General features: G+C 38.9%; 1 protein-coding gene across 1 annotated transcript in view; it reads left to right on the forward strand.

Moving 5' to 3' along the window:
* The window catches only part of FAT4 (FAT atypical cadherin 4), a 239,440-nt gene that overhangs the window by 193,582 nt on the left and 29,546 nt on the right, over positions 1-16,312 (forward strand). The window contains exons 10-11 of the mRNA XM_034772506.1: positions 9,907-10,011; positions 12,471-12,778. Coding sequence (XP_034628397.1) covers positions 9,907-10,011; positions 12,471-12,778 — 413 coding nt within the window. The remainder of the gene's footprint in view (positions 1-9,906; positions 10,012-12,470; positions 12,779-16,312) is intronic.

Raw genomic sequence — 16,312 nt, forward strand, 5'->3', positions numbered from 1 at the left:
AGCAAATGTAACTTTTCTTGTCTGCATAGTAAACACTGGCATTTTTATCTGTTTGAATAATCAAAGCGGTGCTTTCCGTGCCTTCTTGGTTGTGAAGATTTGAACTGCTTCCTGCTGAAAGTCCACAGTCTGGGCCAGCTCATGGTCTATTGAGATGGTTGCAAGACCGACCAGCTTCTCCTGTGTCATTGTGGAGCGTAGATGTGTTTTTATTAACTTCAGCTTGGAGAAGCTGCGTTATCCACTGGCAACTGTTACAGGAAGTGTTAGAAGTATGCGCAGAGCAACAAAAGCATTTGGAACGAGGGTGGTCATCTTATTTGTGCACATATATTCCAGAACAGCCTTTGGAGCTGATCCTGCTGAAATGTATCTTGAAAGCGCCTTCAATTCATCACCTAAATCACTTGCATCAATATAACGCATGTCATCACGTGTCAACACTGTCTCTAGTGCCCTGCATTGCTGGTGTAGGTCTTCTTCAATTATAGTGAGGAGTTTTGGAATATCATACAACATCCCAGATATACTGCTGCATGAAACATTCTTTGACTGACTGTATTGCATAATTTAGCACCTGGTTAAAGAATTCAACTTTGAATTGTTTTTTGGGGTCTCTTATGGGATTATCCCGTGCCTCGTACGTAATCAAAATGTCGTCTTCTTCGGTGACTCTTGTATTCTTGAACGGATGGGAAAATAGCTTCAGTGTGAAGTTCCTCTGCCATCTTCTGTGCACTCTTCAGAACATTTTGAAATCCCTCCTCTGACCGGTAAGGTTGTAGGTATGACTTTGCTTTGCCCAGTTGTTCCATTGCTCCAGATATATCAAGGTGAATACCTTGGAGTCGCTTGCTTACAACATTTATTTCAAACAGTATGTCTTGCCACAACACCAAGCCACACAGAAATTTGAAGTTATGTATGTTTCTGGTGATTCCATTTCCCTCTGCCATTGTTTTCCCACAAACAGTTCCTGTCATACTATCCTCCATAATGGCAACTATAGCATCATATATCTTCTGAATTTGGTGTTTGATAGGCTTTATCGCCTCTACTCGACTTTCCCATCATTTAGCACTCAGTGGTTTCAGTGTCAGAGAGGATGTTCACAGATGTTGCTTCAAAATTTGCCATCGATGAGTTGATGCAGAATAAAATACATAGATGCTTTGAATTACATTAGAAAATTCAGCAACCACACTAGAAGCTGATGCTACATCACTGACCTCCAAGTTCAATGAATGAGAACTGCATGAGACAAAAAAAAGCTTGAAGGTTTAGCTCTCGGATCTGTGTCTGCACTCCTCTGTTCTTTCCTCTCATGTTGGCACCATTATCATAGCCCTGACCTCTCATGTCAGCTATCGCAATTCCCATATCTTCCAGCTTTTTAAGAAGCACATTTGTCATACCAGCTTCTCTAGTATCATCAATGTCAATAAATTCTAGAAAATGCTCTCTGGCAGTCACCATTGCAGGGACATTTTCACTAGGTTCTGTTGTTATTACAAAACGCCCCATTAAAGTCATTTGTTCCGTATGGCTGGTGTCCGGTGTCCAGAATAACAGAGTAATATCTTGCTGACTTCAGATCTGCCACAATCCTCTGTTTGACTTTTGTTGCCAGTAGCTGTATGATCTCATTTTGAATTGTTTTTCCAGAGTAGTGGTGTGTGTACATTTCTTGGGTGGTTTCAGAGTAGCAGCCGTGTTAGTCTGTATCCGCAAAAAGAAGAACAGGAGTACTTGTGGCACCTTAGAGACTAACAAATTTATTAGAGCATAAGCTTTCGTGGACTACAGCCCACTTCTTCGGATGCATATACTTCTTGGCTGGTGACTCTTCTTAGATGCTGCTGGAGTACAGCATCTAACTCAGCCATCAGCTTCACAATTTTAAGGAAGTTTCCATTGTTTGGCACATATGGCTAATCTGAATTGCCACGCAGTGCTAGGTTTTGGGTAGCAAGCATTCTCGCAATGGCAATGAGCCTTTTCAGAACATTTTGCCTGTAAAGAGACTCTGATGCAATCTTCTCTTGACGCTGATCATCTATGGTGGCCTCTAACCTTAGTCTCATCTCAAGCTCTTCCACCTATAGAATGCTCTCTGGTGATTTGCTGCCTTCTCATGGCATGCCAAACGTCTAGCCAGATTTTTCCAGTCCTTTGTTCCTGTAGAACCCAAAGTGGCTGGAACATTAGACTGGAAGAGTGTGCAACAAAAACAGTATGCAGCAATTTGGGCTTTTGAGTACATAAGCCATGGCCTCTCCACTTTGTCACCAGTAATGTGTTGGATGGAAACTTCCATTTTCATTGTCTTTAGGGAACATGAAGTTTTTCACTTGCTGTGGCCCATGCAGTACAAGTCCCTCGGGCTACTGCTCAGGTCCACAGTCCTAGATCATCTAGACTTAAGGAACCAAACTCAGCAGCAACTGTTTCTTGCGCCTCCACCATACTCTTCTCTGATCTACACTTTTCTTCAGGAATGTGCATGGTTACATCCATTTGAGATGGAGATATGGATGCTGCAGTAGCTGCCAGGTCACCTGCACTCTGACTAACTAGAAGATCGGGCATCTATTCACCACTCACATCCTCACTGGGGCCGGAAGGCTCATCGTGAACATTTGTATCTATGTATCTCAGGAGAGCTCCGTCCTGCTTAGATAGAAAAGGTTCCTTTGCTTTCTTTCTTTTTCTGAATGCTGCCCCGGAGGGATGTTTTCTTCTTTCACTCATGACTGCTGTTCTGTGCCAGCTATAGTGGCTCTCAACACTCAATTGAAGGAGACAAATAAGCAGGCTGGTAGAAGAACCTGAGTGCGGGAAGATATCAGCGTCTTAAGGGTCTAACTGGCTCCTACAACTTCAGTTGACTGCCTATTCTCCTCAAGTGGGTTCACGGAAGCAGTAGGAAACAGGAAGCTCCCTGAGAAGCTGATGTTATCAGTCCAGGCTCCTGGGGTTGCTAGAGAGGTACATAAGAGGCTCGTCCTCCTCTCTCTCCCTGCATCTCCTGCTGTTTTCTATTATTCCCTCTGACCTTTTCTCCTGTCTGCCTGTTATGTCTCTTGTGCCCTCCTTCCTCCAGCACAGCACTCCACCATCTCTGTGCATTTAGAGCAGAGAATACATGTGCACCAGCAGCAGACACAATTTTCTACACTCTGGATCCTAGTGGCGCCCCCCCCACACACAGTCTGGCACCTGAGGCGACCACTTCAGTTCGCCTCATGGTAAGGCCAGCCCTGTTCCCATGCCAAATCAGGAAGGAATCCACCATCCTGACAAACTGCATCCTCCGCTGAACAGAGGTATTACAGAGGCATTACTGAAGGTGGAAGTTGGAGAGTGAGCTGTCCCCTGAGCTGCAATGTCCACACTCTTTTCACTGTGCTAGTTTGATCCCTGCTAGTGTTAGTCTACCTGAAAGGTTCATATTCATTGATGGTAAGCAGAGATATGTGCCTCCCTGCAGTCCAGACTTAGACGCCTACCTCTGTGGGTAGAGGTAAGGGGTCTAGTACCCCCCCCCCGCCACACCTCCATCAGTGTCTCACATTGGCTAGCTGCTTAGGCAGCTCCCCGCCTAGCATGCTCTGGGGGACGGTTGTGGCTCTCATTCTAAGACACCTGAGTCCCTTCGTGGAGCACACCATAGTTGTCTAACTATCTTTATGGATCCAGGCCTAAGTGCTCATCCTGACAAACCTCCTCTGATTCATCAGCAGGCAGATGTCAGGAAGTCAGTGATATGCAGGGACTCAGTTGCTGAGCTTAATTGTCTGAGGGACTGGGTGCTAGGTGTGAGAGGGCATGGATAAGTGGGGAGGTATAAAAGTTAGTAGCAAGAACCTGGGAGCAGAACTCTAGAGTGGGGCTGGACAGCACAGTTCTGTGCTAAACCTGTGGATCCCACTGCCTACACTAGTTTCTCAGCTCCAATATCCAGCCCAGCTCTCTTATTCCTACCACAAATCACTGTCCATTTTCCCTTTATTTTTATGATGATTTTATTTAATTTAAAAATTGTTATAAAAATGAACATTATAAAAATGAGCTCAAGATATCTCTCTGTTGGTTGCTTAGGATGACATGGAGTCTGGGCTCTGGAAAGGAAGAAGTTGAGGCTGAGAAGGGGAACATAGATGGGGTGTTTAAAGACAACTGTTTAGTGCCTTTTTAGGTGTATTTTGGAAGAAGGTGCATTCCAGCAATTTTAACTGAAAGCTAACAAAGGGGTTTTTTGTGTGGGAATATCTACTACCCTGACATACTGCATCAGCCACTGGATGCAGCTCTATGCTGCACGAATATTAAGACGTGGCATACTTGAGCCACCCTGGATTAAAAATCATTGACTGATTCTTCCCTTTCCTCACATTTAATAAACCTGAAGCACTCAAACATATGGAAACAAAATTACTTTCTATATCTCATCAAAATAAAGATGAGTGTTTGGCTATCAGATGCACAGTAATCCAAATCTGTGAAAATGAAATCTTAAAGATGAATTTCCCATAGTACTGAAAAGTTAATAATCATTTGGCGATATGTTTAACTCCAGGTCATACTTTACCTAAGCAAATCAATGTGTTCACTCATCAAAACATTACTATTTGACACACATGTTATTAATTTTAGAGCAGTGAAACTTTGTGAAAAATGCCCTGAGGAGTGTGTTTAGAAAACCCCAAACTTGCCAAACTTGTGAGTTTAATTAAAGTCATAGGAAGCATCTCTAAATAAAACAATGGAAGTAAACACTTAAGGCCAGATTGAGAATCCGTTACTCACATTGGTGAGCAGTGTTTCACCCAAGTAATCCCATTGGAGTGAATGGGATTACTCAGGTAATTAACTGCTCAGCAATGTGAGGAAGGAGTTACTGATGTCTGTGTTCATTCTCTGATCATGGGAAACAATTCTATTTTAGTCTCTGCAGATAAAACAACTGAATCTCTGAATACAAATCCATTTTATCCCAAACGGAACAGGAAAACAACAGTAAATTTGCAAACTTTTCCCACCAAACCCAGATTTATATGTGAGAATTTACATGTAGCAGACACCTCACTGCAGATGTAATTCATATACAGTTAAACCATTATATTAAAAATCAAACTAGCATACTGATAATTTACATTAATCAGATGTTAAAAGATGTAATAAACTATCACAGCTGTAGGCCTACCTCAGTAAGCAGATGGGAGAGGTAAACATGCTATGTTTTCTAAGAATAGTTTTGTTACTAAAACTGGAAAGCTAGTGTTTGTGTGCTAAGATTTCTGCCATAGAAATAGGTAACCTTCAAACACCTTCCAAGAGCCATCTTTTTTATTTTATTTTTTTAAAACCTATCTGCTAGAGAAATGTCCTCTCCCAGCTACCAAATTTCTCCCCAGAATTACAGAATTGTCTGACTGTCAGGATGGAAAAATACTGAGTTCTGGAGAAGGGATACGTTTAAGGTTTAATATCTCATGAACCATCACAAATAGAAACATTCCAGAGAGCAGAGAATCTATACTTTCTGTTGAGAAAAGAACATTTTATTCTGGGTTGGTGTATTTTGTTTCAGAACATTAACATTGTGATACCTTGACTGATGGAAAAGCTATTTTAAATCATTTTGGAGGTTTCTAAAATGTATTATTTTTTCTTTCTCACTGAGTCTCTGTAGTTGGATTCATAGGGCTATGGCAGTTTGGCTTTACAGATAGAGAGCTACTGACCTGGTACCGATAAAGGGCTCGGTTCCACTCCTATTGAACTAAATAGCAAAATCTGTTGATTTTATAGATCTATATGTAGGCATTTCTCTTATTTCTGTTTTGTTTTTTTACTTCCTATCTCTTACTCTGTTTTTAATCTATGATGAGAGTTTGTCTCTCACTGCCTGGTTACCAGATTTTCTTAAAGGCCTTCTTATCAAAAGAATTTTTGAAATTGCTTATGTGGAGAATCCTTAAGGTTAAATTGAAATAGCCGGCCTGTGTTCTACTTTTGTTCCCTGATTCTGATTTATAGGGTTCTTGTCTTCTAGAATAATGTGTGTAGCACTGATTTGAAGAGGATAAGTGATCTGTGCTGGTTCAAAGACAACTTTGTTAAATCAGCACAGGTACTTCAGACATGAAGAAACATATTCCTCTCAAGACTTCAGTGAGCAGCAGAGATAGACTTGGATTTGCTCTTTATTCTTAACAAATGTTAGTTTAAAGAGCACCCCAATTTAGCGTAATCAGAGTGTACTTCTTCTCCTGTGTCAAAACAGCTGGTAGGAATGTAAACTAACTTTTACTGGTATCAGCAATTGTTCAAACCATTTTTAAATGTGAAGAAAACATTATTAAAAACTGTAAACATCCAAGCTATTTAGCTGACTTAGTGGATGATGAGGAAGAAGAAAAAGATGAACATTGAGTGTGCTTTAGTTAGATCATGAAGACTAGCATTATTAGCTTTGAATTTTGACAACTACTGAGAAATGTCAATGGGTCAAGTTTATTATTTCTACCCCACATATTATCTCCTACTTGAACACAATCAAAGTTCAGTATTTATAGGATATTATTTTTTTGATTTAAAGAAAACAGCTATATTTAAGATCAGAAAGATTGGACTCCCTCTTGCACATAAGAAGGAAAAAAAAGAAAAAAAAGTAAAGTCGCCCTCCCCCCCCCGAAAAAGTATGATCAGATACAGGCATTAGACCTGCTTCCAGTATCTTTGGTGAAGTTAAGAGTTTAATATTAACCAAAAAGACTTTTTCCCAACACTTTCTTGGCTGAACACTTCTTTTTCATTTAATTTTATATGTATAACCCCTCACCAAAAGGTACTGAAAACAGGCAGACACATGTTGCAAAATTTCTAGGATGCTAAACAAGTTAGCACAGTACAACCCTGGTTTTCTAAATGGATTTAACGATATCCAAAATACTCAGAAGTGTAGGATCCTGACCAAGGAGAGAGCACTGCATACTGCACATTACCATCATGGGACATGAGTGACCTTCAGGTAACTAGAGCTTTGGTTTTCTGGAGGTCAAATACCCAAGATTATGCTAATTAAACATTCAATTTGTGGCACCTACAGGATAATGAGGTTATAAGGAATAGCCAACATGGATTTTTCAAAAACAAAACATGCCAAACCAACCTAATATCCTTTATTGACAGGGTTACTGGCCAAATGAATAGGAGGGAAGCAGTAGACATGATATATCTTTATTTTAGTAAGGCTTTTGACTCAGTCCCACAGGACATTCTCATAAGCAAACTAGGGAAATATGCTGTAGACCAGTGGTTCTCAAAGACAGTCCGCCGCTTGTTCAGGGAAAGCCCCTGGTGGGCTGGGCCGGTTTGTTTACCTCCCGCGTTCGCAGGTTCGGCCAATCGCAGTTCTCACTAGCCGCGGTTCGCCGCTCCTCGCCAATAGGTGCTGGGGGAAAGGCAGCCAGCACATCCCTCTGCCCACGCCACTTCCCGCAGCCCTCATTGGCCTGGAGCAGTGAACCACAGCCAGTTGGAGCCGCGATTGGCCAAACCTGTGGACGCGGCAGGTAAACAAACCCGCCCGGCCCACCGGGGGCTTTCACTGAACAAGCGGCGGACCGACTTTGAGAACCACTGCTGTAGATGACATTACTATTCGGTGGCTGCTCAAAAAGTAGTTATCAGTGGTTCACTGTCAGACTGGGAGGATGTATCTGGGTTAGTCCTATTTAATATATTTATTAGTTATCTGGATAACAGAGTGAAGAGTATGCTTATAAAATTTGTGGATGACATCAAGCTGGCAGGGGTTATAAGCACTTTGGAGGACAGGATTAGAATTCAAAACAATCTTTGCAAATTAGAGAATTGGTCTGAAATCAACAGAAAGTTTTATAGATAAAATTCTATAAAGACAAGTGCAAAGTACTTTACTTTGGAAGGAAAAATCATATGCACAGCTACAAAATCGGGAATAACGGGCTAGGAGGTAGTACCGCTGAAATACACACATTGAATATGAGTCAACAATGTGATGCAGTTGCAAAAAAGGCTAATATTCTGGAGTGTATTAACAAGATTTTCATATGTAAGACACAAGAGGCAATTGTCCTACTCTATGTGGCATTGATCACACCCCAGCTGGAGTATTGTGTCCAATTCTGGGTGCCACAATTGAGGAAAGATGTGGATAAATTGGAGAGATTCCAAAGGACAGCAACAAAAGGTTTAGAAAACTTTGACCTATGAGGAAAGGTTAAAAAAATGGGCATGTTTTGTCTTGAGAAAAGAAGACTGAGGGGGCACCTGATAACAGTCTTCAAATATGTTAAGGGCTGTTATAAACAAGATGGTAATCAGTTGGTCCCCATGTCCACTGAAGGTAGGAAAAGAATTAGTGTGTTTAATCTGCAGCAAGGGAGATTTAAGTTAGATATTAGAAAGAACTTTCTAAGGATAGTTAAGTTCTGGAAGAGGTTTCCAAGGGAGGTTGTGGAATTTCCATCACTGAAGGTTTTTAAGGTCAGGTTAAAAAAATACCTGTCAGGAATGATTTAGGTTTACTTGGTCCTTCCTCAGTGCAGGGGGGATGGACATGATGATTTTTAGAAGTCCCTTCCAGCTCTATATTTCTATTATTCCATGTAATATTCTAGCAATGTTTAATATTTGTGTTGTAGTAAAAGTGAGACAATTATCTGTAGTGTAATAAGTAGTGCTTATAAGCAGAATGCCAGCTGCCTAGCCATTTCCAAGTATTTTGTAGGCAAAATGGTATAGATGAGTTGTAAGGAGAGATTTAAATAAGGTTAATTGGCTTTGCAGATTTGTCAGGGTGTCATGAGAAAAATGTAAACGTGATTGTTGGATTTCTGACTAATTGGCTATAAGAGGCAGGTGTCAACATATGTAAACGATATAAGATAATAGGGTGCAGCTAAGCCATGAATGGAATTAAAAATGAAGACAAGTAGTTTGTGCTTGATGCAGTGGAAAAGGAAGAACCAGTGGAGGGATGCAAAGACTGAGGTGATGGGTTGGGAAAATGGGGTTTATTCAGGCACCACTACGGTATCTGAGCACCCCAGAGAAGAGAAATCTAGTTTATTATTTCAATTAGGGACATGGTTATTGTTTACATGTGAGCAGCATTTTAGTTTGGTACCTCTGTATATACTTGTGATAGCTCTTATAATTTCTCTTCTTGCTATTATTCTTTCATTTATGTACAAAGTCTGCAAAGATACTTACTTGTCGTTTAGGCTTGTTGAAATGAATTATATGGCATCAATTTATTCTCTAGTGAATAATATTTAGCACATGTGACAGTGTCTGTTCAGAAGAGAAATGGCTCTAAAGTAACATGCTTTAGTTCCAGAAGACTGTGGTCCCTCCAATTCAGGAAGGAGCTCATAATTGATGGGAAAATATACAAAAAATAACTTATAATAGCTGCCTGTGTTAAACCTGCTACATTCATACTCATTCAAGTTAGGCTTTCTTTATCCTTGATTCCCATCACCCTGATAAGTTCAGTGCACTTAAAAAAATAGGGATAACAGTACTTCCCAGCTATATATTTGATGCTCTCAGTGCACTTTACAAACATCAATTTATTAAGCCTCACAACATGCTCTGTAAGATAATAACTTGAAACACTAAGGAGTTAAGTAAATTTCCCAACGTCACACAGTAAATCTGTAGCAGAGCCGGGAATAGAATCTCAGTCTCGACTCCAAATCCTGTGACTGATCCATGGGATCTTTCTTCCTTTCTAAGGCACAATTGGAAAATATATTCAGGGTTCATAAGCTTATTGGCCTAATGTAAGACCCGTGTTGAAACTGACATGAAAACTCTAACATGGAAGTTCATTTGGTTACCTGATTGCAGGGAAAACATGTGAATCTGCTGTTAATTACTGTGAATGCAACCCCTGTTTCAATGGAGGATCCTGTCAAAGTGGAGTGGAAGGATATTATTGCCACTGTCCATTTGGTGAGTTGTTGTTGGGTTTTTTTGTTTACATTTCATAGATATACTGATTTCTTCAGGTTCACTTAAATAAAACCTCTATTTATTTATGTCAATTTCAATTTACCAAAATAAATAACATGCCTATCCCAAATCATTAGGGTCCCATGATATACAGTTAAAATACAGTCCAGTTAAGAGAAAAAAGCATCTATTTAAGAAATCCTTAGTGATTTATAATATCACTTTCTGTTTCTTCTACATGAGAACAAAAGGGAAGGGAGGAGATTTTTCCTGGTGTACACTTAGGGGCAGATTTTTATTGGTCCTCGAGAGTGTGTGTGTGTACACATACACGCATGCAAGATGCCTCCCGCTTTGTATGCCCAGCTCACAATCACAGCTGCCTTCCTACACCCTACCCCCTCTTCATACCAGCCCACAAAGGGCCAGGCTGCTCGGGTTGCAACTAGTCTCTCATCACTTCCTGCACAATCCATCACTGAACTCCTCTGGAGTGTTTGGGTTCCATGCTGCCCCAACTTTTGGATTCCTTAAAGCTACAGTTTTTCCTTATTTTCCTTTGGAGTATTTTACTGGTATTCCAGAAGAGAGAGGGACACATTTCTCAGATGAAAAGCCCAAAAATATTCTGAGTGCTTGGTTGTGCAGTCCTTATTTGCATTGGTGAGCACTTCCTTACACAAGGAGTCCCATTGAGTGCAGGTCACACCACTGAGTTCTGAATAACTATACAGTTCTAGTAGGTGTAAAGATTGCGAATTATATATTGTAAGTTCCACAATCAAGTTCTGTTGATCCACACTCTAATAATTTGCAACGAAGGTATCATATTCTGTTTTCTAGCTATAAAAGGGGAGTTTCTGTTGTATTTCAATGTTCTTACAAAGTAATCACATTTGCATTCAGAACTCCTCAGAAATATGCAGGCAAGGAATCAGTAAACGTAATTAACTCCTCTATTCATGAGCAACATAATCTCAGATATTGAGTATGGCACTTATTTTTATAATGATTAGACCTTGCTAAAAAGCATTAGAAAAGATGTGGAAAGATCAAAACACATTACTGTATCATTCCGCACTAATCCCGGCCCATTCTGTTTATTGTATGCTATTAAAATTTTGCAGTGTTTCTAGACCTAAATTCTAAGAATAAAACCAGGAATTCATACAGTCCTATCAATATATTTTGAAGTTAATTATCACTAATTTCTACCAGGAATTGAGCAGCCAGTAATGATACAAAACATAAAAAGGGTAACTTCAGAGATCTTGGTACAGTCACACAAAGCTTGGGTCTCAACTCAGATCCATTGTGGATTGTCTTTGCTCATGTAGAAAAGAATGATGTTAAATAAAACAAAGTAAACAGAAAAAGAAAAAAGCTGAAAAAATAAACAAATATTTTAAAAGGCAGCCAAAAGAGTAACCCTATCTTAGAAAAATGTTTTTCAGAACTGTTTTGTTGTGCGAACTTTCATCTGTCTTGCACTTGTAATGAGTTGCTTATCCCATATTATATCATTTTTCTCAGAGATTTACTCATTTCTATATTTATAATCAAATTTCATTATAAATGCATCTAATTTTCAGAGATTAAGGAGATAAATAATTACACAGTTCAATGACATTTAGAAAGAAATGTATGGAGTACTCATACATATTCAGATTAAATAAAATACTGAGAAAATGGAAGGCTCAGATGTTTGTAGCCAGATTATAACAAAGAAAAAATATGCACATCCTCCTAGACAAGGCTTAGTATATTTTAAGTTTATTGTAGACTTGAACTGTAAGGACTAATAGATAATGTATAGCCAAATTCAAGAAGGAATGGAACAATCACAATTTAATAAGCTGCATTCCATCGTGGCTTGAATTTCTCTTCACGTTATTTGACACAAGTCCACAAATATTTGTGGGGGAAATTCTTTGGCTCAGCATTGCAGTAACAATAAAATTCATTTCAAAAACTAAATGGAAAAAGAACCAGCACAAATAAATACAAACACAGAGTTGGTGGGAGGGAGAGAGGAGAAGAATGAAGCTGCATCAACTAGTTAGCTATAAATCAATCTCAGGTTATACAAGTGGAATGGGAAACAGAATGGAAAGTGAACATCTATGTTCAGTAAAAATAATCCCCATATCTGGATTAAAATACATTACATCCATTCAAAACCCCTCTAGAAGTTAACAAAAATATGCTTTGTTTTTTATCCAGTTGTCTATAACTTCATTTTTTGTTTTGGAATGTATGTACTTTAACAAATAACGCTTTGGGCAATAACTTTTTTATGTCCAAAATGTATATATTTTTATGTATGGCTTTTTAAGATGCTTTTTAAGAAACTCATGTCATAAACACATCTAAAAGCACTGAACTACCTGCTTTTATGTCCTGGACTTTGATTAAATGGGGTAAAAATAATTTGATAACAGACATTTTTCCTTTTATAGGTGTCTTTGGAAATCATTGTGAATTGAATAGTTATGGATTTGAAGAGTTGTCCTATATGGAGTTTCCCAGTATGGATCCAAACAACAATTATATTTATATAAAGTTTGCAACCATCAAAAGTAATGCCTTAATGCTGTATAACTATGACAACCAGACTGGAGAACGGGCAGAATTCCTGGCTCTGGAAATAACAGAAGAAAGGCTGAGATTCTCCTACAACCTTGGCAGTGGCACGTATAAACTTACCACAACGAAGAAAGTGTCTGATGGCCAGTTTCACACTGTTATTGCCCGGAGGGCTGGAATGGTAAGAAATACTGTACTGAGAATTAAGTAAACGTTCATTCAGTTCCAAGTCACTTTGGCTTCCATGTAAGCACAAATGAACATAAAACCTGGTAAAGTTGTATTCACTAGCTTTACCTCCAGCTTTGGAAAAAACACTGTAATTTGTATCTTGTCCAAAAGGCTTCAAGAATTATAATACTTTGCTCAGAATACAAAAAAAATCTGAATTTGAAAAAATGGGCACAAGAATACTTAATGAGCTAAAGAGCTATCCAGAAGACTAATTAACTACTGCAGACAATGGGGAAGATTATTAGTGAAGACTAATTATCTAGCGATACGGGAAGATTATTAGTGAAGTCTAATTATCTAGTGATACCACAGTGGATCCTAAGAGAGTGAGTGTAGATGCTTCACAATTATATACTGTAGCTACAGTAGAGATGGGCAAATTTCTTGGGATCTTCAGGTTCTGTGAGCTTCTTACATTTTTAGAGATGTTACAAAACTTGTTCTGCTTCCAGTCTTTTTTTTTCTTCTATAATTTAAACCCATGTATTTTTTCAAAGGTGTTTTTAAAACAAACATTTTTTAGTTGAAAAGAAGCCTACACAATGAATCGGGAAGAGAAGAACTGCCCAAAAATCTAGGCTAGTGAAAATGGTTGTCTTATACATAGTGCTCTGCCCTTTTCCATTTTTCACCCAGTTTTTTTTTTTTTGCAGTGATTTTTTTTCTTTGTGCCTTTTCTCTGTGCTCCTTTCTTAAAAGTATCTCCTAAGCAATGTTCCCTCCATGCTTGAAACTAAAGTCAGTCCATGAGGACAATACATGGTTGGAGCTCCAAGTTTTGTTTTGCCTGTCAGGCTAGAAGCAATAGGGGGATAAGGGAATAGCTGTTCTACACAGCTTGGCCCCTTCTGAATCCTACAGCTTTCCTACCATTACATGCTGCAGAAATCAATGCTGCTTGGATACTGCACTATTGTATCATTAAACTCTGTTCTCATGCTCAGGGAGCCTTACTGAAAAGATATAACATAGACTCTGTGTGGGTCCAATAGAAATTCAACCACTGAGCCAACCATGCTGCTATTTAGGGGTGATGTGCCTCAAGGTTAGAATATAGGGGTGTCTAAGAACACAGGCATCCTAAGAGCAGCTGGGTGCTGTGGATCTGTGATTCTGCACAGCAGAGAGACTCTGCCATTGGCTACTTGATCCTGCAATTGCATTTCTTTTCAACTCAGAGTTGCTGACCCAGTTTTTTCACTTTCATGTATCTTTATGCTGAAGGTGGATAGTTTGCCCCTAAATTTGATTTTTTTTTATGAGTGTTTGTAAAGATGTTATTTTCTATGTCTTTCTGAAGGATAATTACACAAGTGGATACTGTTTTGTCTTGTAATATATTAATTTTAGATATTTAACACATTAGGGTCCCAATTTTCAAATATGAATTCTTAACCGGACAGATAGGTGTTGATTTAGATATCCAAGTATGGATTTTATTAACTAAAAAAACTCAGACCATACATGCTTAAATAAAGATTTATATGCCTAACTATAGGTACACAAGTTAAAAATTTGTAACAAACAAGCAAGAAATAACAAACAAACTAATCAGGCTATAGAAGGAGCTATACTATACATGAAAAGTATATTTTTCTAGAAAATTACCTTTGTGTATGCTTAAAATTAAAAGCAAGCCTCAAGAAAGGCTTGATTCTGATACATAGTTTCTGTATTTAAATCTTTCTTAACTACGTCAGCTGTTTACAAACAGAAGATGTAAAAAGAATCACTTTTGTGTTAAGTATTTCTGCTGTAGGAAAAAATATCTCCCACATGTCAAAAAATGTATAAAATAACCTCCCTACAGGATTTCAAATCTGTCATTTCCTACAGTGCAGTGGGATTTTATCGGAAACTGGTAAAATCATTAAGTTGTCAGTTTTGAGATATTACAGAGTGACAGGATAGAAACCCTCATAACTTGAAGAGGTAACTGTAGAGTAATGCTAAAGTAACAAGCAGGAGCATTTGACTAATGTTAGAAAATAAATCGTATGAACTCAGGTCCAAGCAAAATATGGTCTCAAATATCCAGTCCTTCCGATGGACTTGTAGCTCATCCTTCTTTTCAGAATGTGTACCTCTGTAAATTAGTGGAAATGACATTTATTGAGCTTAGTAAAAACAAAATCTGATCTTTCATTTTTGTTGTTAATGTACTCTTAAAATATGTATATATGTGATACCATATACACTAGCCAACTAATTTTATGTGCTCTATGAACTGTTTCATTTATACTCAGCATATAATGTACTTAGGCGCTGCTGGCTCATGTTTCTCAAGAGGAATAGGTTATTCATTATGTATGGAAAGAAATTCAAGATAAGCTTTCATTTTAAAAATAAAATAGAGGAAAGAAATACATAATTTGGATACTATAGTAAGTGATTTAAATTTGAGAACCATTAATTCAGTATGATGTTTCAGTTTGTGGTGTGTATTTAGAAATGAAGTGTGGAGATTTTGTAAGAATTTCAACCAGACATTAATGTTAGTAGTAAGCGAACTTAATTGTAAGCAAAAAAAGTCAATATATTACACAAGAACGACACATTAATAGCATTTAGTGTTTGTACAGCTCCTGTAGAGTTACCTAATCATAAACATAGACCAAACTGTTGTCAAGTAGTAATATCTGATTTAAATTTGCCATAAACTGCTTCTATGCATTTTGCTGTAATATGAAAGCTGATTATACATCTAGAGCTGGGGTCGGCAACCTCTGGCACGCGGCTCGCCAGGGTAAGGACACTGGCGGGCCGGGCCAGTTTCTTTACCTCCCACGTCAGCAGGTTCGGTCGATCGCGGCTCCCACTGATTTTAATGGGAATTGGATTGGGTCTTCAGAAATTTTTATTTTATTCCCAGTTTAGCAAAAGCAATACAAAAATGTGCCACTAGATGAACAGAGATAGTGGAGTGATGTGCTGGAGGAAAGAGGGTACAAGAGACATAACAGGCAGACAGGAGAAAAGGTGAAAGGGAATAACAGAAAGCAGCAGGAGCTGCAGGGAGAGAGAGGAGGATGAGCCTCTTATGTACCTCTCTAGCACCCCTAGGAGCCTGGACTGATAACATCAGCTTCTCAGGGAGCTTCCTGTTTCCTGCTGCTTCCGTGAACCCACTTGAGGAGAATAGGCAGTCAACTGAAGTTGTAGGAGCCAGTTAGGCCCTTAAGACGCTGATATCTTCCCGCACTCAGGTTCTTCTACCAGCCTGCTTATTTGTCCCCTTCAATTGAGTGTTGAGAGCCACTATAGCTGGCACAGAACAGCAGTCATGAGTGAAAGAAGAAAACACCCCTCCGGGACAGCATTCAGAAAAAGAAAGAAAGCAAAGGAAGCTTTTCTATCTAAGCAGGAAGGAGCTCTCCTGAGATACGTAGACACAAATGTTCACTGTGAGCCTTCTGGCCCCAGTGAGGATGTGAGTGGTGAGGAGATGCCCAATCTTCTAGTTAGTTAGAGTGCAGGTGAC

Source organism: Trachemys scripta, chromosome 5, assembly GCF_013100865.1.
Source record: "Trachemys scripta elegans isolate TJP31775 chromosome 5, CAS_Tse_1.0, whole genome shotgun sequence".
In the NCBI taxonomy this organism is placed as follows: domain Eukaryota; kingdom Metazoa; phylum Chordata; order Testudines; family Emydidae; genus Trachemys; species Trachemys scripta.